Here is a 26,131-nt window from a genome sequence, read left to right as displayed (position 1 = left end):
TCAAAACGCTTCACTTCGCCTGCTGTGAACAGACTAAATAAACTTAATAAACTCGCTTTCAACCTTGAATACTATCGTTTAGGTAGGACTTGAATGCACTTGTTCTGTTGCATAAAATACTTTTATGTCATTGCCCATCTGCTTTACTTCCGGTTCAGATTTCTGGCGGTTTATTTTGAACGTGTGTTTTTATACCGTCTATGGTAAAATGCGAAAGATGTGACGATAACCCATGTTAAAATTGAACGACTAACATCTCCCGCACGATGGACCCACAAGTCAGATCTGTTCTACGTCGGGTAATCCGGAGAATACCGAACAAAAATATAGAAAATCTTTTGAAGAAATGGAATTGTTTATCTACAGATCAGCTCTGTGCCCTTGATTACACAAGACCCAAATGGATGATAGTGGAACTTGTCGCCAGCTTCTGTGAGGTAAGATACATCCATTATTATCATCATTATATATATATCGCATCGACATAAATGATTAACACTATACATGTATATATGTATGTATGTATGTATGTATGTATGTATGTATGTAAGTATAGTGTTAATCATTTATGTCTATGCCGATTTCCATACAGTTTGAATCCCAAAAAATTCAAATTAATCTATTTTCATTTCAGTGTTTGTCGGTTTCCTGTGACTTAATCCAAACCCAGTAGAAGTAGACAGGTTTCATGAAAGCTTAAGCTTTTTGTTTTAAAGAATCAGAAACGTGATTAATTGCTGTCCATCAAACGGTAATATTACCGTAAATTGCCAACCAGCACACTTCTATATTTGCGGAGCAATATTTTGTCATTCATTTCTGATGAAAAATAGGTAATCAAGTAACACAACACGGTGGATTTTTCTTTTTTATAAAATTGGGTTTAAGTTAGGACTCCTTTCAGAACAGACATAAAATGATTGTAAAATCTCTCTCTCTCTCTCTCTCTCTGTCACTCTCTCTCTCTCTCTCTCTCTCTCTCTCTCTCTCTCTGTGTCACTCTCTCTGTCACTCTCTCTCTCTCTGTCACTCTCTCATTCACTCTATTGCAGGATAACAGTCTTAACCTGAAGCAGATCACTAATTTGGAAATGATGTGTGAGTGAAATGGCCTTTTTTTTTTTTTTTTTTTACAAGTGTTTATTGTAACTTAAAAATAAATAATACCAGGCCCCATACCTGAATTAATTCACCAAGCTTGTCTTTTTTTTCTCTCTCATTAGATCATATAGAAAACCCTGATCAAGGCGTGTGGCATGCATGTCAGCTTACTGAAGCACAGGGTATGGGTGTTTTATTTATGCATTTTATTGTTAAATTGATTTGAAGCAATGTACAATGAGCAAAGTTTATTACACTATGAGTGTTTGGTTGTTTTGACTTTTTTAAATATAAATAAATAGGCCTACTTGTCTGAAGCAGTTCCTTTTCTTTTCCTCCACAGATGATGCAGTGTGTGTAGATCTGACACAGTTCAAAGAGCAGTTTAAAGCACACTTGCATGGGGTCGTTCGGCATGTAATGGCACAACTTCATTCGGCATTTAAGCTTTCAAATCCAACTCAACTTTTTTAGCTTTTTCAAATCCAACTCCAAAATAACATTACTCAGTCTATTAACTAAAATCTTTTGCTTCTGCTTTTCAAGATTTCCATTAAGATGAAGAAACATGAGGATGAGGCTATATGGATTCGGATTGCCTGGGGTGACAACTTCAGCAAACCCAACCACCTCAAGCCAACTTATGTTGTGCACCACCTTCACACTTCCTATGTGTTTATATCCAACCTCATGGCCAAACACAAGATATTTCTGTGTCAGGTGACCTTTGATTGAGATAGATAGATATATATATATATATATATATATATATATAAAATACACACACATCTCCTATTGGCTTCCTTCGCCATCTCTTTTAGTGTGATATAAGTTTGTTTCAACTAAGTTTATTAGCATCTAGTCAGATGTTGATGCAACTTGATACCCCCACCACATCACATTTTTGTGTCTGTGTTCACTTCCATTCATAGGCATTAGTAATGGCAACTAAACATGGCTCTATAAAGGATGGACACCTGAGCACCAGGAGTCTCACTGGAATGAGGGAGTTACTTCTGAGACGCTACCAGCAGGTAACCTACCGGGCTTTCCAGGTGGCAGCTCGCAGGAAAATCCAAATGTGTTGCTTAATTTTATACATTGTTTTTAAATAGCTTTAGGAATTTGTATGTGTTTTTAATTTTTGTATAAATTTTTTTTTGCACTCACATAAATTTAAATTAAACCTTTTTTCCACTTGTTGTCCTGCCACGACGTCTGTAGTAGTAGACATGTTCACTATTACAAAACACCGCTTATTCACTGCCACACTTTTAATCCACCAAAGATGATAATTTCCGTTTGTTTTGTACCCTACCATCTGCAATCTGTACTGTACATACCCTGACCACTTCCTAATGTGTTTTCAGTTGTGTAGTCACAGAAGGTGTCGATGTCAAGAATGCACCGAGGACAGATATTGGAGTGATAAAATATTGTTGCAATGTGAATATTAGAATGAGTTACATTGTTTTTTTTTTGTTTTCTAAATATTTTTTATTATTATTATAGTAGTAAATGACATTTCTTACATAACAAACACTAAACTTATTCTATTTATTATTTTGTTTTATAATGTTTTTAACGCTTATATTTTACTGATAGGTTTTTCCAAATGCACACTCAAGGATCCTACAGGAAAGAAACACCCTTCCATCTCGTATGTACCTGTTTTTATTTTTGTGTTTCTTACATGCCTAAGTATCAAAAATAAATAAATATGAACAATCTCTTTCCGCAAAGAAATACGATTCTACAGAAAGCATGTTTTGATTCTCAATGAGAGCTTTAGGAATCACTTTCTAACAGGATCATGAGCCCAGGCATAAATCAGAAACACTGATTTAAGTTTATAACCAAAATCGAGTATTCCAGTCAGAAATCAGATTTAAATACTATTTCAAATCTGTAATAAAAATTGTTCATAGAAGATTGTCCACATTAAACTTCATAAATCTTCAGAAGAACGCTGTTCTTTGTGTTGAATTAGCAAACATTCGTATTTAAATAAATCACAATGCTTTGCTATTGTAAAAGCAGTTAGCAAATAGATGTGATGTATCCTTTAAATAATAACTTCACTTTAAATAATCTACCGTATTTTTCGGACTATAAGTGGCATCAGTCCAAAAATACGTCATTATGAGGAAAAAAACATATATACGTCGCATTGGAGTATAAGTCGCATTTATTTAGAACCAATCACCCAGAGAAAACATTACCATCTACAGCCACGAGAGGGCGCTCTATGTTTTCAGTGTAGATTACAGGAGCACTGAGCAGCGTAGAGCGCCCTTTCGCTTCTGGAGACGGTAATGTTTTCTCTTGGTTCATTTCTCTCGTGTCATGTCAAATTAATTTTGATAAATAAGTCGCACCTGACTATAAGGCGCAGGACCAGCCAAACTATGAAAAAAACGTGCGACTTATTGTCCGGAAAATACGGTATATGTAGTTTTGTTGGTCTTTTTTACAGATCCCTGTATTGGAAAAGAACACAGTGGTCATGAAGACATGAGGCATCAGATGTCCTGTGAGGCGTTTGGACATGGTCCTACACCAAAGCTAGAAACAGCAGTGTACAGAGTGAGTGTGTGAACCTCTGATCTCACGTAACCATCTTTAGATTGAATTTCATTAGTCTGTTACATAAAATTACATATTGCATCTCAATTAACCACAACAAATAGCCTAAACAAACTTTTTGACATTTATAAATGGGCTTTACTACATGGATCCTCTTTTTTTTCTCTTAGCTTGAGACAAGGTACAGGGGAAATGGCAACCAAACCCTCAGTGACAGAGAGGAGTTCTTCAGAGGGGTGGTCAGGTTCTCAAGCAGCAGTCTGCTAGACTCCTTGCGTCACTGTGTTGCTTCAGGTGAGAGATGACAGAAATTGCCTATGCTTCTCAGTCAGAACCTCAGCACTGTTTTCTGCTTCACTGCAGTTAATAAAGTATTTATTTTTCTATTGGCAGGCATGGCTGAAGGTCCAGTCACTCCGCTATTGTCAGCCATCACTCAGAGAGGAAGGAATTATTTTGTTATCACAGACAAAGGCCCTAGTGTTTCCAGCCAAGCATCAGCACAGAGAGCCTGACCACATCTGACATTGCAGAGAAATATCAGTTCAACCAGGATATTCATACATGGGAATATATATTTAGCATCCTCCACAGCTAAAACACTTTAGAGTAGCCATGTGTATAGTCTATCAGCATCATAAGAGGACATGTCTGAGACCTCTGTAATGATCACTGATCCAGCAAGGAGAGAATGTTTTTACATTTAAGCTTGGTAATACAGCCTGTATGATTTTAGTGTCATTTTAGCTTGGTTTTAAATAAAGGTTTTGATAGAAAAAAATATTTTTTTTCCTACTAAGTTTTGTATTTCTGAAATCACATTTAACTTTTAAACAACTTTACCCAACTGTCATGCGTCGTTCAACCCTATAATATTGCATGACCGGATTATAATAAATGTTGACAAAGGAAATTCAAAGTTGATTTACACTTGTTATTTTTTATTTTTTTTATCATGAATCCTTACTCTTTTGCAGTACCATAATTTTGGCTAAAATACAATTAGTAACTTGGTATCAATTAAATTAAATCTGAAAACCTCTTACACTGTCTGAAGTGTTGCTTTGCTCTTTTCAAGATAATGTTGAAAATACACTGTAAACCTGTATATCAGAAGAATTTTTGGGCTTTTTATGAGCCAGCACAAATTAATTGCATGATCTACTCTATGGGGAAATGCCACTTTAAAATTAAATTCAGGAATAAATTACCAACTTTATTCAAACAAAAATTGTGATATCAGTATTAAATGCCGACATTTTCTGTTTCTATGGCAAGTACAAGAGAGAAAAGATGTGTGTCAAGTTTGATTTTTTTTTTTTTTTAGTTTTGATAGATTTAATCTCCAACCATAAATATTGGACCCAGTCTTTTTACCAAATATATCAAAAATATAATAAAATATAAAGAAAAGGAAATGATAATGAATGTAAAATCCGTTCAAAAGTTTGGGGTTAGTATTTATTTTTTTATTTTTTAAGGATCCATAAGGAGCAAACAAAAGTTACCAACTGTAACCTGAATGTTTGAGGCTTCCAGTGTCATTGACCTCCATTTATAGCTTAACAAAAAAAAAGTAACTTATATCCCTTAGTTTTAGAAGATATATAGCTTTTTTTTTTAAGAATATCAAAAATACAACAAAAGCAGTAATATTGTGAAATAGGTTTACTATTTAAAATAATTGCTTTCTATTGGAATATATTTAAAATATTTATTCCTGTGATCAAAACTAAATCTTTAGCATCTTTACCCCAGTCTAGAGTGTCACGTGATCCTTCAGAAATCATTCTAATATAGCTGATTTTGCCCCAGCTTGATCTATGCCAGTGCTACTCTGTCAAAATATTTACTATTTTAGTGCTGTCCTGGTTTATAACTTTGTCCAATTAAAAAATCCATTCCATTTCCAATTTTGCTTTCATGGTATGTTAGTAATTATGATGTGCCTAACAATGTTAATTCCCTGTCTTGCGTGTGCAAGACCAAGATGTACATTAAAACAATAACCTTTATGATGTTAATAAATATTTATATTCAAAAAATTATATTTAAAATTTCTAATAATGAACATGTTTATGGTCTAATTTATATTTATATTTCAATCCTTCTGTTCATCAAAAACCCTGATGATAAAAGTATATCTTGTTGTTCTGTCTACACTGGTTGCTGTACTATACTATTTTTGACATAAATACATTTGGAACGTTCGCTTACAAATAGCGTACATCCAGCTTGTGGGCGTATGCTTGGCGTATGCGTCTTCCGGAAGTAAATGTGCGGACTGTCCGTTGTGAGTTGGTTGCTATGCGACGTGTCCCGGAAGTGAATGTGTACGTTGTGGCGTGTTGAATCATGGCTGCGTCAACAATCAACAGTAATAGCCATCACAAAGGGCAAAAATGTAACGAGAAGCTGCCTTTACAAGGCAGAGAGATTGTTAAACCCTCCATAACAGAGCTCACCAAAGAAGTGCGGACCAACATCCTCTGTACGGTGGAAGGATGCGGGAAGATTCTGCCTAACACTCCAGCACTCAACATGCATCTGGTCAAGTCCCACAGAATCAAGGTACAACATTATATTAAAACCAAGATACATGCTATTTTAAGTTTTTTATGTTTTTCACTTTTGATCTGCTTAATTTTTAGTCTTATTTCACTATTTTCTTGACTCTTTTCCAATCTATTTTGCCTTTATAATCTTGTTTTCTGATTCTGACTGATGAGAATTACTTTGTGTGTGTGTTTGATATTAAAATAAATTAAATTAAATTACATTACATTTATGCATTTAGCAGACGCGTTTATCCAAAGCGACTTACATTGCATTCAGGCTAACAATTTTCTCCTAACATGTGTTCCCTGGGATTCGAACCCCCAACCTTGCACTTGCTAACACAATTACATACGTTACTCTAAACATAGCTATATAACATGCACTAGATTAACCAGGGGGGTGGAATCCCCCTGGTGAAAAAAAAGACAAATAGCATCCCCCGAAGCACCCCCTTTAGATTAAAAATGTTGTGTATTATGTCAAATTTATTATTCAAATTAAATGTTACATTTCTCTACTTGATAATTTGTAATTCATTAACTAATCAACGGCGATTGGCCAATCAGGTTCTGTTCTGTAACTTTTGAAGTTCTTTAAAGAAGACAACAGAAATTAAAAATTAAATTAAATTTGTGCATTTAGCAGACGCTTTTATCCATAGCGACTTAGTGCATTCCACATTTTTTACCTAACATGTGTTCCCTGTGAATCAAAGCAGTGGTTCCTAAACTTTTTGAAAGCATGGCACCCCTTAGTAGGGTTTTATTTTATTTTATTTTATTTTTTCATGGCACCCCATCTCATAAAAATGCATGTGTACATGCATATATGAAATGAAATCCAGATCAACAAACATCATATGAAGCATAAACAGCAGCATTAATTTATTATGAATGTATCACAACAGACAATATATGAGAAGCAACCTATTAAAAAATCTGTCCAAAGACCATCTGTCTTTTACAACTGGATGAGACATCAACAGACTGATTTGAACCATTTACTGTAAAACACAATTAAAGATCAACATTTAACTCTTCAAATTATAAAAAGTTCTTATCATTTCAAATAAATGTTGTAAAATTGTGTTCCTCATTTGATTTGTACAAACCTGACTTTATAACAACAAATTACACAAAGTTTAGGAAGCCTATACAAAACTGAAGATCAGTAAACACTGTGGAACCAAATAAATAAGAAACGCTATGAAAGAATGGAGACATGGCATATTTGATGTAAAATAAACTAAAAATACACAGTTTAAATCAATTTAAATCCGCAAACACTGTGGAACCAAATAAATAAGAAACAAATGTTTAAAAAAACTTGCAATATCACCTTGGATACATGGCAGATGTCAACAGGGTTTAAAAAAATAATAATATTTGCATATCATTTTGAAACTCTTCTGTCATCGTCTTGTCGCTTCTCCTCACATGTTAAATGGAATCTGGTATGTGAAGCGACTGTCGGTTGGCATGCTGCATTGAGCAGCCACGTTCAGTTTTCATTTTAGTGAACAAAATGATGTTTATTCGGAACCTACTATAAAATCAAAACTATACGGTGGGGGCGTGACTTAACTAGTGTTGTTGCTTCACACGGGTAAAACCATCAACACCTTTTCTAAAATGAATTTTGTGTCTTGTCAATCACTGCGTGAGATATAAAAATGACCTGTACAAAGGGCAGAGCGGGCGATTATCTCCTGAGAACAGTCCAATTGATGTTAAATAGGCTAGCCTACATTAAACTTCAAATAAGTATGAATATATCAGTGTTTTTTTGCTTATTTTCATGTGGACATGATCAGTTGTTGGTGTTTTGATTATTATTATATGGTATTATAGTATTTTAGTTTGTTTTAATTGGGAAAAATCTCAGATTCTGCGGCACCACCAGCCAGTTGTCACGGCACCCACTTTGGGAACCACAGGTGTGTTTCATTCCTTTAATGAATCTGTTTTTGAACGAATCACGTGTGCCAGTGATTCAACAGTCTATTCACTTGTTTAATTTCTAATTGAATCAGCCGTTTTGAATGAATCATTTGATTTGTATGATTCAGTAAATCATTTATTAAAACAGGGATTTGATGCCACCTATGTGCGGTTTTATTGCCATCTTTATTTATCCATGACAGCCCTAAACAAGCCTTGGTGCCAGCACTAAAACACATTCAGCAAAATCTTGTTTAATTAATAGTATTGACCCAAATTATTCCATTTCAGGCCCTGAAAAAAACCCTAATAATACATTTTCATAAAATAAAAACCTTTTTAGACAAATTTTTTAATCATTTAAAATGACCACACCATCCACCCTGAATTATTATTTTTTTATATACAATTCGACCACTGTATAAAACATGCAATACAATAATGACTTTGAACTTTTAGTTAGTTAAAGAAAATTAATCATTACAAACCCAAATGAGAAATATATCTGAAATTATTGTATTTGACTGCATGTGTTATAATATAAAGAGAAACCACACAGTTAGAGCTATTCTGGGGATGTTAAGCATCTCATTATCAACCTTTTTTTGCCAGCTCATAGCAGGATTGACATTATATTGAATGAGACCTGCTTCACAGGCTGAAAGCCTGAGTGATGTAACCCAGTTTGCAGCACAGAACGAGCCAGGGCTGTTTGCCAGGCATGAATTCTGATTCCTGCAGTCTTTGTGGCACCGAGGAGGAAGGACCAGAATGTTCTTAAACCTCAGGGTTGGGAGGCTTTGCTAATTTCATGCATTCTTTTTCACACGTAATCATTATTTTATTGCATTCCTCTGTGAATAAACACAAGCAATAGAGAACCCTGGTGTCTATTTGCTGTTCAGTATGGGAAAGCATTGTACTGTTGTTGTTCTTATTGCAACTTGTTGATGAAAAAACACATAAAATCCAACCTTACCATTCAGACTGAAAAGCATTAAAGGAATAGTTCATCCGATAATGATAATTTTTTTCATTATTACTCACTTTCATGCTGTATTTACTTACATATGTTTTCATGTCTTCTGCAGGAAAAATAAAATAGAATATGATCACTTTTTATGAATCACAGACCAAAATGTGATGAAAATGAAATGATGGTGGCATGGTGCTAATACTGACCACCGAAGCATCACGTCACTAATGCCTCAAAATGATGTGCTCATGCCATCACAACTTCGATTTTTCTTCCTCAGGCACACAATTTATCTGCCTGTGCTTATTTGAATTTCATTTTGTTCAGTGACCCACACTGAGTGGATTATTCTCCTCAGGGTCAATCCGATGGCTTTTCAGAAGCATGTATCTCCTATTTCGAAAGTCTGTTTCCTATGAAGGGGAACGTCTCGGATTATGTAACCTTGGTTCCATGAATAGTAAATAAGATACTGCTTGGCTTGCTATTCTTCTCCATGTTCTCTAGCTACTTGAACAAGAAGCAATATTATTGTTGCTTCATTGTCAACTTTTAAAGTTGTTTCTTTCTATATTTCTTTTGATTTCAGGAGGGTCTGGTCAACCCCACAATTAGAAAGGACATCAAGGAATCACAAAAGCTCTACTGTTGCCCAATAGAAGGCTGCCCAAGAGGATCAAACAGACCCTTTTCTCAGTTTTCGCTTGTTAAACAGGTACCTGTCATTGTCTGGGGTTTTCTGTGATGTTATTGTACTTTACCTTTGGTAAACTGGCACTAAATATTGTATTCTCTTTTGGAAATTGATATATAATTTATGTCCTGCTCGGAAAAAGAGCTGCTGACTAACATGTTTCCTAATCTTACTAATGGTGTAGCACTTTATGAAGATGCATGCAGAAAAGAAGCACAAGTGTTTGAAGTGCAGTAATGGCTACAGCACCGAGTGGGACCTGCGGAGACATGCTGAGGATTGTGGGAGGACATACAGCTGTACATGTGGGTGTCCTTATGCCAGTAGAGCAGCACTGCTCTCTCATATCTACAGAACAGGCCACGAGCTTCCCAAAGAGCACAGGTACTCATTTTAACTGGCTAAGAGTTAAAATTTTAGAATAGGAAATCATAAAAAAGAGCGTGGTGTGATTTCAACCTTGGCTTGCATAAATCATAATACTAATATATCTTCATTCAAATAGATAGCTTATCTGACCTAGGATAATATGTGGCTCAGGACAGCCATTCCGTCCGTCATTTTTAACGTATATCCCAGTGTAAGGTTGTTGATCATACTGTGCATCTTATTAAAATGCAGTGTCTTCTAGGTATCCACCAGTGAAGAAGAGGAAAATGGAAAGATTGTCAAGCAGTGCAACAAATTTGATGTCGGATGAACTAATAAATGAAATTCCAGACTGTATGAAAAAGCTCAGTGAAGGAGTAGTCCCCAACATACTATTCTCGGGAGCCTCAGACACAGCACAACACAAAATAGACCACCCTAGAAACACCCAGAAACTCCTTCTCCTGAAGCCCAAAGTGGCCCTAGTCAACTTTCCTATTATGCAGTTCACCCACCTGCCTGTTCTCCTCCCCTCTGCGGAAAGTAGTGCCTTGAGGTCGTTGGTCTTGTCTGTGGATGCGCAAGGGTCTATAAGCACTGTGCATATTTTGGCACCGTCAGTCAGCACAGTGGTGCCTGATGTGAACAATAAGACATTCAAAGAGTCCTTTCCTGTGCATACATCAGGCCCAGAAACAAATAGCACAGGGGTACAGGTCAATCTTGAGAATCAAGACTCTGTGGGAGATCCAGTGGATCTTGGATCCAGAAACAAAAGCACTTCAACAAACATTCAAACTGACTTAAGATACCTCAACAAAGGGATGGATGCTGGACCATTGACTGCTTCCCACTGCTGTGAGGCCTCAGTGTCCTCTTGTTCTCAGACAGACATCAGTGTAAACGCTCAGATTCAGCTGCCTGTCAATGTGCAATCCCAGACGCAACCCTCGCGATTCAAAGCCACGTTTTCCATTGGAGCACAGACAGATGTTTTCAGCTTCTCTTCCTTTAATGTGACCCGAGAAACACAAACAAGCTGTTCTACAGCCCCAGGGGATGAAAGCCAAATGGACCAAGCAATGTGCACAAATCTTTTCGATTCTGATACTCTGAGTGTCTCCACTCAGACTGCAGTGGCTGATGCACATTTCAGAGCTAGTGGTCTAGAAGATCATCTGACCAGCACTGGAGCTGGGTTTTTTGAGGACAAGACTTCTGCATCCATGTGTTTTGGGGCCCAGACTGACATTTTGCATCAAAACACAGTAGCAGACAACCAGACACAAACCATGATACTCTTTCGTGACCTTGAAAATATACTTTCTGACAGCATGACCGGGGCAGCTTCAGGCTGTCCCTCCGGTTTACCTGCTACGCATGAACCGCATCACACTGGCATTGACTTTGACTTTGAAGAGTTCCTTAATGCGACACACATTCAGACACAGACGGAAGAAAGTGCTTTGAACAGTCTGAACACAGCAACATTGGAACTCCTAGATATTGAGACACAGACTGACTTCCTGCTCTTCGACAACCTTGGTAATGGGCACAACGGTGACGTTGGAACAAGGGTGCAACCAAGTGATCTGGAGCTTGAGATGTTTGACACTCAGACCCAGACAGACCTCAACTTCCTGCTAGACACAGGTGGGCACATGCCCCTTGGCAGTATCCTCAGACAGTCTAGTTTCAGCATGAGCACCGAGTCCTCAGACACAGAAACACAGACTGATGTCAGGCCTGCTCCACTTTCTCTGCCATGCTCCCATGATGGGCAGGTGAGGCTCAGCAGTGCTGAAACCCAGACTGTATCTAGTTCCTTTCAGAGCCTTGGCCACCTCTTCCACACTAGCAATGAGACCCAAACAGCAGTGGATGACTTCCTTTCAGCTGACTTGGCCTGGAACATGGAGTCTCACTTTAGCTCGGTGGAAACCCAAACGTGTTAGGAACTCGTCTCACTATTTTGACACTATGGGAAAGCCAAGAGCTGAAGGCTCCATCAAAGGTGATTTGGCTGATTTAGCTCAGATAATGAAGGAGTCATACCTAGTATCTTTCCAGCAAGGGTGGCAGAACAAAACAGTCCATACCAACCATTTAGAGCTCAAGAATTTAGTTTTTAGACACAAGTCGTCCACAATAAGGCATTGCATATATGCCCAAGTCTAAGGATGTATTAATATACTTTTGCAGCACTTTATCACCTCACTATTAATGTTCAACATATATTGTTAGTCCTAAAAGTATTTTGTTTTTGTACATGCTGTTTTTTTTTAACCTTGAGCTTTTTGTTTGCTTTGTGGTATAAACAAATGCATGTTACATTTAATAGTGCAATGACCTAGACGCATCTAAATAGCCACTGTGAGAATATTTAGGTCTTGATTCATTACAGAATTCATGCAAATATTTCTTGCTGACTGTTATGGCATGATAATATAATCGTTACATCCTAAATCAGTTGAATTTGCATCTTATGCATGTTTCAGACATCGCATTTCCTTCAAAACTGAGATGCGGATTTGCTCTTGTTTACTGTGGTTTGCGTTCTGTACTGTGAGTAGATTCAGATACGCAAACCACAAATGTTTACTGTTAAACAAAACCTTTAATATTTCTTTGAAAGCAAGTATCTGTTTTCGTGGAATATGTTCCTCCCTCCTTATGATTTCAGTTAAAAGTTTACACATAGTGTATAAACCTTTTTGTTGATGCCTTAATTCAAGTGTTAATATGCTTTCGATTGAGATAATGAAACAGTGCTGCTTAATGGAGATGTAAAAATGCTGATCTTTGTGTTTTCATTTTCTTTATTCCCGTTTTCTTTATTCATACATATTTGTTTTTGGTTCTTATGAACGTTTCAACTTTGTGTGTCAAAATTCACTACTCTTTGGCCTTAGTACACTAAATATAAAAGGCAACCATAGCTTTTTTTTTATTCAGCATTGTGTGTGTGCGTGTGTGTGTAAGTGGGATATGCTTCTAATTTTTTTCATTTTCTTTTTTTGTGAAATGTCCAATTTATTTGTACTCCTGTACTTAATGTATATAGTGGAATTTCCACAAGTAGAATGTAAGCGACGCAGTGTCTGTTCCCTTTATTGACGTCACAATGGCTGCTTCTTAACATTACCGCAAAAGAGCTTTAGTATTTTTATGCCAAACACTAGGAATTCTAGCATTCATGATATTAGGATCTTGGAATAAATACTGCAAATGTACAAGTTAATATTCTGTAGGCGATGATGTCATAGTTTAAACTGTTGTGATCGTAAACTTGAAAGTGTCCAGCTAAGCTCAAGTTTTTCGCTGTAAAGAGTGCATGCATATTTTTGTGGCAAGAATAACTTTTGTTACTTTTTGTTTTTCAACATGTGTCTTATTTAACTTAGTGTAGGACATAATTTATAACTGAGTATAATAATGATAAAATGATTATTATTTTTGTTCTTTAGAGGCTGCCATGTGTATAATTGGGCTATGTTCTGTTTTGGCTATGCTGATGCACATGAAACTGGAAAATAAACCACAGAAGAAAAAAAATGGGTTTTATTTTCTTCTATTCTCTGCTATTCTCCTGAGCAAATATTAGTGTCTGCAAACGACTGTGCTCTAAATTGGGTTAATTTTGTCAAATCTAGCTGTACGGAGCTTTGTAGAACATTCTCAAGTTGTGAAAAATTTGATGGAACCAAAATAATACTGTTGTCGACCACGGAAGGCTGCATTTTTGTCTCTGATTATTATTCAAAGCCATATACATACAAATGGCACGTGATATAAAGTACTATTCAGTTGTATATTTGTAAAGGATCAACTACACCTGAATTCAGCTAATCAGGTTCATTGTTGGAAAGTGATTGTAGCTTCTTTGATCGCTGAACATGCATAGTGAAATAACATGGCTTCTGAGTAATTGAATCCTAATTTCAGAAAAAAGAAAAAAAAATTATCTTCATCCCTTTATATTGCATAGTCATTTTCACGTAGCACACATTTTCAAGTACACAGGAGTGTGAGTCTCAAACAGTGTGATTCTTGACCTGGGACAGCCAATGCTTTGTACTGGGAGGTCATTTTAACCTGTAGCCATTCTCCTCTGGGATAAAGTCTACGAGGGCCTTGAAGACATTTCCTGTGTCATCATTGACACTCAATATTTTACCATCAGTCACAGCACCGGCAGCAACGGGCATCATGGCCTTGGTCACAACTTCTGCTGGGTGGCAATCTGTTGGCTCCACCCTTTTAAAAAGACTGTAGTTCCTCTGGTTTCTGGACTCTTTGACAGGCGGCAACACACTAAAGCTTCTGATGCTAAGATCAACTCTATTTTCCCTCTGAATCTGACACGGTTTTATATGGTAATGGCAGAATGATGGTGATTTGTTTTGCTTACACTGTTCATCTCCAGACAGCAATTTGTTGATTAATGGCTCTGACATATTTTGCAGAGATGAGCTGAAAGAGTATAGTTCATCTGAAGAGGAACTGTTTGTTTCCTTTACCAGATCCAGAAGTGTTGGGGCAGTCTTTCTGAACGTTTGCAGAGCATTTCCAGCTGAGCAGTAGATGGGCAGATCAGAAAGATTAAGATCCGCACAGAGGAGACAGTGAGAGTCTATTGTGTCTTGTTTGAGTTTTTTCCCCTTTCTTGGAAGCTGAAGAAATGCACCAAGAGGAGGAAATCTTCCCCAACCTACAACCTGTTAAAAAAATGCATCCTTTGAGTTTTACATTTAAGTTATTAACAAATGTAATCTTTACACCGTGAGAACACTACAGAAGCTTCATCTGGAATGCATATGCATATGCGTAACACAAAGTTTACACTGCCTTTACAGACACAATGTATTTATAGACTGTTCAGTGCTGCACAGTTACAGCACAGTTGCATTTATTGACTTTATGAAGTTTTAAATTAGTGTTATATATATAACATTATGGATATACAAGCAAGAAATAATAAATGAAAATAATTACAATCATAAAAAAAGATTCAATTATAAAATGTATAATCTGGAACAATGTTAAGAAATTCAACTGATACACTGATGCTACCAAAACAGAGTTGTGCTACCAATATAGTGAGAGTTATGAAGGACCTTGGAACATGAATGAGGAACACAATCAAATAATTACAAATGGCTTCTCTTTTGTTTGGGCTCAAATTAAAACCCATTTGTAATTATTTGCGTGTTCCTCATTCATCATTTAGTATAGGGTTAAAAAAAAATAAAGTTGCTGCCTTAAAAAATTTACTTAAAAATATATGGAGCCAAAAGATTATCAATAAAGATAAATGCACACACTACAATCACATATGCACACATAGGATTCATACATGCACACACAGGATACACAAATGCACACACAAAATTTAAAAAGCACAGAAGATTCACAAATGCTTACAAAATTCAGAAATGCACACAAAATTCAGAAATGCCCACACAATTCAGAAATGCAAACAACATTTACAAATGCACTCAAGATTCACAAATGCACAGGACAAGATTCAGAAATGTATTTCTGATGCACAAACACATATATCTTGATTTACAAACTGCGAACAACTCACTTTCCTCAATCAGCGAACGATTCACATTCCTCAGCGAACGATTCACTTTCCTCACGCAGCGAACGACTCACTTTCCTTAGCGAACGACTCACTTACCTCACGCAGCCGGCGACTCACTTTGCGCAGCCGGACACCCAGTTTGCGCAGCAGGAGACTCACTTTCCGCAGCCGGAGAGTCACTTTCCTCTCGCAGCGAACGACTCACTTTCCTCACGCAGCGAACGACTCACTTTCCTCACGAGTCACGCAGTGAGCGACTCGCTTTCCTCAGCGAACGATTCACTTTCCTCACCCAGCCAAGTTGAGCAAACGATTCCCTTTCCTCAGACAGCCGGACACCCACTTTTCGCAGCCGGAGAGTCACTTTCCTCTCACAGCTGACCACTGACTCTCTCTTCATGTAGGGACCGAATATTATAATTAAAGTGACTTCTATATTGCATCCAAAATAATATTTAGATATATTTAAAATATTAAAAATGTGTAATTGTTTTTTTTTTATTTTTTACTTTCATTAAAATATTTCAATAAAATGAAATAATTGCCTATTGCAAATTTATGAATCCATGGTTAACTTTTTTTCTGCAGTCACAGTCTGGGCTATATGTATTCAGACATTTTTAAATTTATATTTTGTAAAAAAATAATAAAAAATAAACCTGAATTATAATCTAAACATCTGTATTTCCATACAATTTCATAAATAAGTAGGCTATAATATGCCGCACCACAGGCATATCGCGCTGTGTGAACGGACTCATGTGATTGGCTTATAAGTAAACAACCACGTGGAGTGCGTTCTTGTAAATGGCTAAAAGAAGGGAGACATCTGATTGGTTGCTGATCATCCCATGCATTTGTGTGTCAAGGCAATTTGTGTGTCACACAAATGCAGTGAAGTTCACAGACCGCAAGCAGTTTGTAAATCAAGATATATGTGTGTGTGCATCAGAAATACATTTCTGAATCTTGTTCTGTGTATTTGTGAATCTTGAGTGCATTTGTAAATGTTGTTTGCATTTCTGAATTGTGTGTGTATTTCTGAATTTTGTATGCATTTGTGAATCTTCTGTGCTTTTTAAATTTGTGTGTGTGCATTTGTAAATTTTGTGCACATTTGTGTATCCTGTGTGTGTATTTATGAATCATGTGTGTGCATGTATGAATCCTGTGTGTGCATATGTGAATGTAGTGTGTGCATTTATCTTTATTGAGACTCTTTTGGCTCCATAAAAATATGAGTTGAATCTAACTTATCTGAAAAAGTTGAGAATTGCTTAACTTATTTTGATGAGAAATGTAAAAACATGTTATCACGACATTGTAACATTTTTACAGTGTAACACTGATCTATATAAATAATATATAAATGATTTAAGTAATGATTTATTATTTAGATCAGTGGTTAATAATAATAATAATAGTACATTTATTTAATTCCCAAACTAATGTACAAAGATGGACAAAGACTGATATACATACAGCAATGTCAAAAGATAGATCAGTTAGATCAGCAGAAAACACTGTCAGAATAACTTCTTTTTTTATTGATTGTGTTTTTAGATAAAGAACATGATAAAGGACATTACTCTTGCCATCTACAATCTGGTTCGGTCCTGTTCATTTGACTCACAGCGTCTTCCCAGATAGTGCGGCTCTGAAGCAGATGTATGTTGTATTCCCTGCTACAATCCTCTTCGCTGAGATCCAACAACACATTCACATACTGTCTGCCCGAAGACTTTGTGTTCCTTTGTGTGCTGTAAATATTCGTATGCTGTTTCTCAGCATCAGCATCTTCTGATGCACAGACTTCAGTGCTATTCATCCCGGACTGCTTCAGTCACAGCCTGAAACACAGCAGCAACAACAAAAGAGATTTGAGTAAAGATAATTTTGTGTCTCACAAGTTAGCTCTTAAGTTGTCAGTTCACGTCTATACATAAGGAAAAGCTCTTTCGTATGACACCCTATTATGAACTAGCCTACTGAAAGACTGAAACATAGCAAACGAATTCGTAAATACATGTATCATAAGAATAAACATGCAATAACATGTCAACTAAAAACAACGGTCAACTTACGTTAATTTTGACAACACCAACATCTTAAATGTGGTACTGTTGTACAATAAAAAAATACAAAATAAAAACAATTGTATAAATGCATACACTGGTATTGCATTTCTGTGAAGTAAACTGTGTGAACAGGTGTTTAGGGTCCTGGTTGTCATGATAACCGAGGGAGATAATGACGTAGTGGAAAAAGACAAGGCGTAATGTCGGTTAATCTAATGGTTGTTTTTGTTCACTTGTTGTAATCTGTAGGGTAGTTTAGTGTTAATAAATATATATATTTTTAAAAAGTCTTCAAAAAAAACTCTTAGCAGTCTTATAATTAATTATAGCTTGTAATGTAGTTTTGTTAATTTACTTATGATCTTTCCATTTTAGGCATTCACGAGACGCTTAATATAACAGCATGATTATTTATTTACGTATTTCAAAATTTATTATCTTAATTTTGTCGAAAATAACTTTACCTTGCGGAATGCAAACCGGTGGGCAGGTCATACAGGCATATTATTAATAACATGTAGGCTATCAAAACGGTTTTCTTGTATTTTCTTTCTTCTTATTTTTTTAAGACAGTCCTTTTATTGTGAACTGTTATTGCGGTGTTTCATCTACTGTGAGACGTGATCCAGCGCACGGACTGCTTGTAGCAAAGGGGGTGTGTCTTAACTGACAAGAGAATTCAAGTGTTGTGACGGATGGGCTCGTGAATATTCATTATTAAGACGCGCCGTTCAGGTTCAGTTGATTGGCTGAAAGGTAGACGTTAGTAGAGCCGTTGATATGAGCGATAGTAAGCTGACGAATTAACTTCTCACTTTGGCTTATGAATATTAATTACGTTTCTTGACCTCGCGATTGAGGAAGGTTTGCAAGAAGCGTCGGCTTGACCTTATAAATATTCATGACCTAAAGCTTTGCCATAGTAGATTTCAGTCGGAGGCAGCATCTCGGCAAAGACTGGTTCAGATATCCGCAGTACCATCAACCAAAGCTTCCCGTAGCCTAAAATGCGGAAGGACACTTAACATCAGACCTCGACTGAAACATATTCAAAGGATTTACAGACCGTTTTATGGAAGCCGAGGCTGCTGTTGTAATGCTGCCTCCCAAGAACTGCATCCCCAGAAACTACAGTTGTATAGCCGGGCTGTTCGGAAGCTTGACAGCATCAGAGCAAAACCTGGAGGACGGAGAAGAAGAGATGGAGGGAGAGGAAAGCAAGAATGGAGACTGCGAATCGTTAGAAACCAGCGTAGTGAATGAAAAACCGAGAGGAAGGGAGTCATTCACGAAGCCCCCGTGTAGCCCGACCCTGCGCCGCAGGTGCAAGTCTCTCCCCACATCGGCTGAAAGAGCCAAATTAGAGATCGCACGAACCCAGAGCCCAAGCAATCAAAAAAGGGTACGTTTTGCAGACTCTCTGGGCCTGGACCTGATTTCTATCAAACACTTTGATGACACGGTTATGCCTGAGGTACCAGACCGCATTATTGATAAATTCAAGAAAGCCAGAGCGCTCCACTTGAACAATTTCGACAAGTCCAACACATCAAGCCAGTCCGTGTTTATGGAGCTGCTCTTCACAAATCCAGGATCCCTGCCGGACTTCCTTGACAGAGTTATAGCTGCGAAGGTTTTACTGGAGTCTGTACAGGCTGATGAGTGCAGCCTCTCGGGGACCGCGCGGGTTCTCAACTTGGCTTTCGAAAAAAGGGTCTATCTGAGGTACACCTTAAATAACTGGACGACATTCATGGATATACTTGCGTCCTACGTCCCCCATTCCAGCGACGGTCAGACTGACAAGTTTAGCTTCAAAATCATCACTCCGACCTTTCTGGAGTTTGGCGGAACACTGCAGTTTGCCATCAAGTACTGTGTCGAGGGAGGTGAATTTTGGGACAACAACAATGGGAATAACTACAGAGTAAGGCGACACAGATTTAAAATTTCTCCTCCAAGGGAATGGGAGAACGGATGGATCCATTTTATTTAGTGCGAGCATCAGCCGTTCTGCTACGACGAAGCTTGCTCATGAATATTAATTTCGTGACTTCCATTGACGGATTGGCTAAGTAATAATCATTAGTCAAGGTTTCGCCATAGTAGGATTAGGAATCTCTCCAGCATTGTACCATGAAGGAACTACTGACCTTCCATGAAAAACGTATGTAGCATACCACATATTCGTAAATGTAACACCGTTGTCTGTGTTCTTGTCATTGCGTAACCAATGGTAGAGAATAGGAAATTAAATTGACGTCACAGAGGCAACCACTAATTGACAAATATAACATTAGGCATATTGTTCTCTTGATTTTGATTGTTTAGCTGCTGTACATGGGAGACAAGACCCTGTCCTGCATTCATTAAAATGAGCAGCACCATTTTAATGAAGCCAGTTTACATTTAGTTTTTACGCATGTGCTGTAATAGGATATTGTGTAATAATTACATAATCCACGGTGAGCCTGTTACTCGTCGGTTGTGCATCAGCATCACTTGTGCTTGTTTTACGTAAGTTTGTAGCTAAGGGTTTCGGCTAACATTACCTCTGAGGAAGATTTTGATACAATAATAAATCAAACCTTTTAGAAGAGGCTATACCTTGTATCCATGAAAAATTGTGACCAGTTCTGCTCTGCCTGCTGCATGCAGGTCTTGAAATAACTGCCTCTTGAGGCCAGGGGAATAATCAGGGGAATAAGGATGACCTGCGCAGCTCTTACAGAGACGGAGCAAAAATGAATTTGCTGAGCCGCCAAGGTGTCTTGCTTTAGCAATCCATGTGCAGCAAGTAAATATTGCATACATTTTCATGTAGGCTGTCGACTATTTAGTGTTTTACTTTTAAATTAGAAAAAAAAATCGTTTTAAAATATATATTAGTTGGGATTGTCCACTCAAAAATGAAAATTCTCTCACCATTCACACACCCTAATGTCATCCCAAATGTTTGTTTAGATGGACACAAACATTTTTAAGAAAAATATTACATCTTTTACACATTAACAAAAGGGTAATTTTGGGGGTGGGCTATCCCTTTAATGCATGGTACTGGTCTTATTGACGTTTCATCCTCACGTTTGATTGTCCCGTGACATGCTCACCTGACATTTAAAATGCAGATGTGTTTCCAGCTTCTCACAATCCAGTCGTTAACTGATTGATAAAATCACTCTGAAATGTTTCAATATGACAGCAGAGTCATTCATAACTTCTGTTTCAGAAAATTATTTTTATTTAATCCCCAATTCAACAAAATTTTGTTTACATCTAAACCAAATACATTTTAATAATCACTATTAAGCATGTATTTAATCATTTATAGTTGATATGTAATTATTGAGTACGGTATTTTATTGTATGATGGTCATGCTTAATTTTAAATTTTTACAGTGTTCATTTCATTTAATAATTTTTGACTTTTCAATGCATTTAAATCACACCCTTCCTCCATCAGCAATGACAGCACATAAATTAATAAACTTCAGCTTAATAGTAATTATTAAGATTGATTTGGTTTGGATTTGGTAAAATGTGCTTGGTAAAAATATATGACCAAAATATTGATTATGCATGCACTGTATGAAATCCCCCCACCCACCCCACATTTTTATATAAAAGCGATTGTAAAATTACATTGAAATTAGCATGACAGCGTGACACCAAAGTGGCTCTGTAAAATAATATATATATATATAAAAAGAAAAACTAAAATAAAAGAAGGTAAAATTTTGTGATTTAATAATTGACGTGAGTTTATGACGTTTCTGTGGGGTTCACTAATGTTACATTAGTAATTGTGAGTTGCTTTCTTTGTCTACATACACTTCTTGACCATTTTTTTGCTAAAATACCCAAATCAAATAAACCTTAGACATCATAAAGTAATTTTAATACTAAATATATTAAAATAAATATACTTCCATTGTTCTATTTATTCTCTTTAAATTAGATAACATATCAAAGATTATTTATTTATCTATTTTTAACAAAACCAAATGAGTAGGTATTTTCAGGGATAATTAACATTTTAAAACACCTAGACCTTAATAAAACAAGCTTTTACATTGACGTGAACTTATCAGCTTTCATGCTAAAACCATAAGAACAGAAAGTGTTCCGACAAGTCAGTTTAATATACCTTACACTGTGTAACCTAAGTCTGGTTTGTGTGATATTATAAGTGTTATTTTGAATTATCTAACATGGATGTAGGTTAGTAAAGTTTTTCAAGCCATACCTGTACATCTCAATTGAATTCAGAGGCAAAAGCACACTTGAAACAATGTGTTAAAGTCTTCTCCGTAGTTAAGTTTATCTTTAGAATGCTGTCTCTGAACTGCAGCTCTAGTTCTGTGTATTTCTATGGCATTGCTTTCAAAAAGTAATTAGCTGGTGAAGTGGATTTACTTTTTTGTAGAGTTATTATGAACACAGTCATTTTTGAAGCGGATGTCATAACAAATGGCAGTAGACTGGTAAGATTGTAAAACGAGTGGTCCCTAAATCTGTAAGATTAGTGTTGAAAAGGGATGGGGCTACATGAGAACTATAGTGAATTACTGCCACTGAAGGTGGGCTATCAGGTTGCAGGCCAAGATTAAATGACTTCCTGATCCTCTTGTACTCGGCTACAGTCACAGCTGTTGCTAGGGTATCTGAGGCCCCGGTTCAGGTTGTTGCTATGGGCCCTCCTCCTCAGTTGAAATCGCATGGAGCCCACTGAAAGCCCTGATAATCGTCACTACCACAGCTACAGCTGATGGTTGAACATAAAAAATCACGACACCCGATGCATCCAGGTTTCATTAGTGCCCTCGAATTATTTTGAAATCATTCAAAGATTATGCACTTTTATTTAAGACTTTTTTTGGTCTTTCGCCGCACTTTGAATAGTCTATTACTGAATGACAAATGATTGTAAAGCTGAACTTGTATGAAAGAGTATGAATAGAGCGACTACTCTTTGTAAAGTTATACAGCATGCAAAAAGAATTCAGATACCTTACATATTATATATTGTTATAATTATATATTTTATATATAATTATATATTTTGTTGCCACATTTTGTTATGCTACAGACTTATGCTAAAATGAAATAATTGAAAAGATGATCCGGAGAAATGGAATGCACCTAAACTAAATGTCTGGTGTCACAGCAAAGCATCTGAACACTTCAAATCCTGTTATATATTTATGTGATATTTAGTTTTTTTGTCCTTTTTTTCTGGTTTGGTTTGGGGCATATTTAAAGCATTTTAGCATAAGGCTGCGACATAACAAAATATGAAAAAAAGGAGTCTGAATACTTTCTGAATGACTCTTGCACAAATGGACATCCTGCTTTTCTTCAACATCCACAAGTTTTACCTCTTTAAATTGCCAATCTTTGCATTATTTTTATTTTTCTTCACTGGGTTTATACTTCTTTAGTCATTTTCTGTTTTAAACTACGGGTTTGGGACAGTTGGAAGGCAAGTCGACGGAAAAGGCTTGCTATTTTAAGTTCTTATTGTAATGTGACTGTTTATGGATTAAAATAGTTGGATCTTTGTGGAAGAAAAACTGATATGTGCTATTGTTTCACAAATTACAATCTGTGTTTGTTTGAACCTATGCAATACCTGTCTTTAATATTTCTGTTCTGTAACTGTATCAGTGTGTCATGTTGTTAATCGATTTATTTTGGAATAGTAATACTGTTGTCCTCTGCTTGCATGTACAGACATCCTGCACTTTTATTTAGGCTGTATGGTGAAGGTGTAATGTAGCATAATTGAGTTCAAGAATTAAAGTATTTTGCAGTATCAAATTTCACTGTGTAATATCTCATTGTTCTTCAGCTTTACCCACTGTGTAGAGAGTATTGATAGGGAAACGTACACCCCTCAATTCTCTGTGTTTGGTAATAAAATGCTGTTATAATATAAAATGTTTAAGTGTAGTCATTTGAAGTTTCATAAACTCCTGCATCTTTTTCTGAATGGCATATACAAGTTTCAACAGTTTAATGTTACACATGACTCTTTGTGATGTATTGATCTCAAGAGACTGGACTAGTCTCACATTTACACTTTTACTGTTGGCCCACCATAGGGCCAACGTCTTGTATTATTCTCGAAAGCCTGAATTGTTATCTTATGCATTAGAATACAGCAACGACAAAAACTATTTCCAGTAAGGGTAAAATAAAGAGTTGCACTTATTTTCGCTTACCACTTTAACACTTTAAAAATTGTTAATAATATAATATTGAAACACAGACACATGGTAGGTCACAGTAGTTTAATTCACCAAAGATTCGCTCTTTTTCTTATATCACACCCCATATACAAATATACAGTGTTGCACAACAGGTAGTGTAACTACTTTTCACAATAATAGAACTTTATGGCTCTGCAAGCAAACATTTCTGCGAGTTTCATACTATATAAATAAATTCCACTGAAACCATTAACCCTCAGAATAAACCAGCATTTGTTTTAATTCTAAAACCACAATTTTAATTCCAAAACAAGATTTAATTCCAGTGTTTCTGCATTGTAATCAGATTCATCGAAAAGCTTCTCACAATTTTAGATTGCTTGTTGATAACTTCTAAAATTAGCACTTTAATTCAATATTCTCTCTGTACACATACAATTAAATTATTTTTTCATTCTCATGTTAATTTCCAGTGCAGACAAACGAGACATTCATCAAAGACAATTGCTTAACTAAACTTAAGATTTCAGTGCATAGCAACTACATCAGATAATCTACATTCTAATGGTCAATGGTGTACCTGCCAATAACACAAGGTCTCTCTATTATAAATGCTGGTGTTAAAGTCTATATGGAAACCAGTATGACTGAATGTACATTTCAGATCAAGTTGACGTCTCAGAAAAGTTTCACCATTCTGCTTTACCCCATTTGAGTGAGCAACAAAAGGGAAGCTCCTACATTATTTAATGCATCACAGTAAGAGGAAGCGCCTTGACTGTGGGTCTTTATCTTACACCGTCCACACCATTTTTTATTTTATTTTTGCAGATCTTCTATTTGCGCATATGTGATTTTGATGATAATTGTTTTCTAAAGGGACCAACTGAGGCACACGAAAACCAGCACATGAAGCATAAGAAGGTAGCCCATGAATATGTAGCGTGACTTCCCCCGGGATGGCAGTAGTTTGGAACAGCAGTGTATGCTCCTTCCTTTAAGCCAACGCTGGCACAACTGAACCCCACTCCCCTAAAAAAAATTATAATAATAATATTAATGATAACAATAATATCAAATCACAGTTTAGGCACACTCAAAACTGATACTGAGCATTACTACCGCACATGAGTTTACTTGTAAGCATAAATGTGAAAGTCGCTGTAGATTTATATTTAGGAATTACAGTTGCAAGAAAAAGTTTGTGAACCCTTTGGAATTACCTGGATTTCTGCAGTGATTACTCATAATTAGGGCTGTCAATTTAATGCGTTTGATTAAATAATGCATTCAAATTATTGACGCATTCAAATTTACTTTTGTGGGTCATTTCTTAGCCCAATTTGATGAGCGATTCATTTGCAATTAATTTAATTATTCACCACATTATAGAATTAATTAGATTCAAATTCTTAATAACTAAACAACCCTACTAATTATGAAGTCTCATCTTAATCTATAATTCTAAGTATTAAAGACAAACACTTTCTGACTAATGATGACACACAAACAGTTGCACTTTTCAATGAAGACATTAGCAATTATCACGGACAGGGCAGGTTTGAAAGAGAATAGATGGGGGCAATGACTGGAAGCTTTCATTTATACATGTATTACCTTGTGTCGGCTTGGGTGAAGAACAAGACTTTCATACTTTTCCTCGTCTTTTTCTAGCTGAATACTAAAGTCCCTTTGAGAATGCCATGACTGGTTTGACTCCATCCTGAAACACACACACTACAGTGAATATCAAGTGGTGGACAACAAACTAGCAAAGTTGGTATCAGTTATTAACACATTTTACTTTCAAGAGTAAAACATTACATTGTGGGCCTTAAACTTTTCATGGCCAAGAACCACCTTTGATTCTTATGGCGTCATTCCGATCTGAGGAGAACATGTGGAAGTCACCAATACCTTACTCAGACAAAATGGCCACACTAAATGAGAAGTTTGGGCAGCCCTGTCACATTGCCTTAAACAAGCCCACCACTGTCAAGGACTTCCCATTTAGCAAGTGTTACAG

The 26,131-nt window shown here is 36.4% G+C and overlaps 4 protein-coding genes and 1 long non-coding RNA gene across 7 annotated transcripts; 3 read left to right on the top strand and 2 right to left on the bottom strand.

The window, feature by feature from the left end:
- On the top strand, positions 1-4,606 carry LOC127933847 (centromere protein N). The gene is made up of 10 exons (XM_052530872.1): positions 1-437; positions 1,053-1,098; positions 1,224-1,283; positions 1,445-1,518; positions 1,648-1,821; positions 2,034-2,135; positions 2,707-2,761; positions 3,578-3,687; positions 3,858-3,981; positions 4,081-4,606. The coding sequence occupies exons 1-10, from the start codon at positions 267-269 to the stop codon at positions 4,200-4,202; spliced, it is 1,038 nt and encodes a 345-aa protein (XP_052386832.1). The 5' UTR covers positions 1-266; the 3' UTR covers positions 4,203-4,606.
- A 1,352-nt stretch (positions 4,607-5,958) lies between these two features.
- On the top strand, positions 5,959-13,771 carry LOC127934291 (ATM interactor-like). Its single transcript, XM_052531569.1, has 4 exons — positions 5,959-6,258; positions 9,752-9,877; positions 10,041-10,240; positions 10,488-13,771. The coding sequence occupies exons 1-4, from the start codon at positions 6,043-6,045 to the stop codon at positions 12,178-12,180; spliced, it is 2,235 nt and encodes a 744-aa protein (XP_052387529.1). The 5' UTR covers positions 5,959-6,042; the 3' UTR covers positions 12,181-13,771.
- A 415-nt stretch (positions 13,772-14,186) lies between these two features.
- On the bottom strand, positions 14,187-19,091 carry LOC127934293 (uncharacterized). 3 transcript variants are annotated; one of them, XM_052531573.1, is made up of 3 exons: positions 18,960-19,091; positions 17,449-17,665; positions 14,187-14,943 (listed from the first exon to the last, which is right to left on the bottom strand). In XM_052531573.1, the coding sequence occupies exons 2-3, from the start codon at positions 17,641-17,643 to the stop codon at positions 14,311-14,313; spliced, it is 828 nt and encodes a 275-aa protein (XP_052387533.1). In that variant the 5' UTR covers positions 17,644-17,665; positions 18,960-19,091; the 3' UTR covers positions 14,187-14,310. The 3 variants fall into 3 exon arrangements, with proteins under 3 accessions (XP_052387533.1, XP_052387532.1, XP_052387534.1); XM_052531572.1 differs by lacking the exon at positions 18,960-19,091 and adding an exon at positions 18,358-18,639; XM_052531574.1 differs by lacking the exon at positions 18,960-19,091 and adding an exon at positions 17,900-18,260.
- On the top strand, positions 18,823-23,833 carry LOC127934292 (protein phosphatase 1 regulatory subunit 3E-like). The gene has a single exon (XM_052531571.1). The coding sequence runs from the start codon at positions 18,966-18,968 to the stop codon at positions 19,887-19,889; it is 924 nt and encodes a 307-aa protein (XP_052387531.1). The 5' UTR covers positions 18,823-18,965; the 3' UTR covers positions 19,890-23,833.
- A 338-nt stretch (positions 23,834-24,171) lies between these two features.
- On the bottom strand, positions 24,172-26,123 carry LOC127934294 (uncharacterized). Its single transcript, XR_008147742.1, has 2 exons — positions 25,723-26,123; positions 24,172-25,137 (listed from the first exon to the last, which is right to left on the bottom strand). It is a non-coding gene; the product is annotated as an uncharacterized LOC127934294 (long non-coding RNA).
- Positions 26,124-26,131: the final 8 nt, after the last annotated feature.

The sequence above is a fragment of the Carassius gibelio genome, chromosome A18 (assembly GCF_023724105.1).
Source record: "Carassius gibelio isolate Cgi1373 ecotype wild population from Czech Republic chromosome A18, carGib1.2-hapl.c, whole genome shotgun sequence".
In the NCBI taxonomy this organism is placed as follows: Eukaryota; Metazoa; Chordata; class Actinopteri; order Cypriniformes; family Cyprinidae; genus Carassius; species Carassius gibelio.
This window is presented reverse-complemented; position numbering and strand designations above follow the sequence as displayed.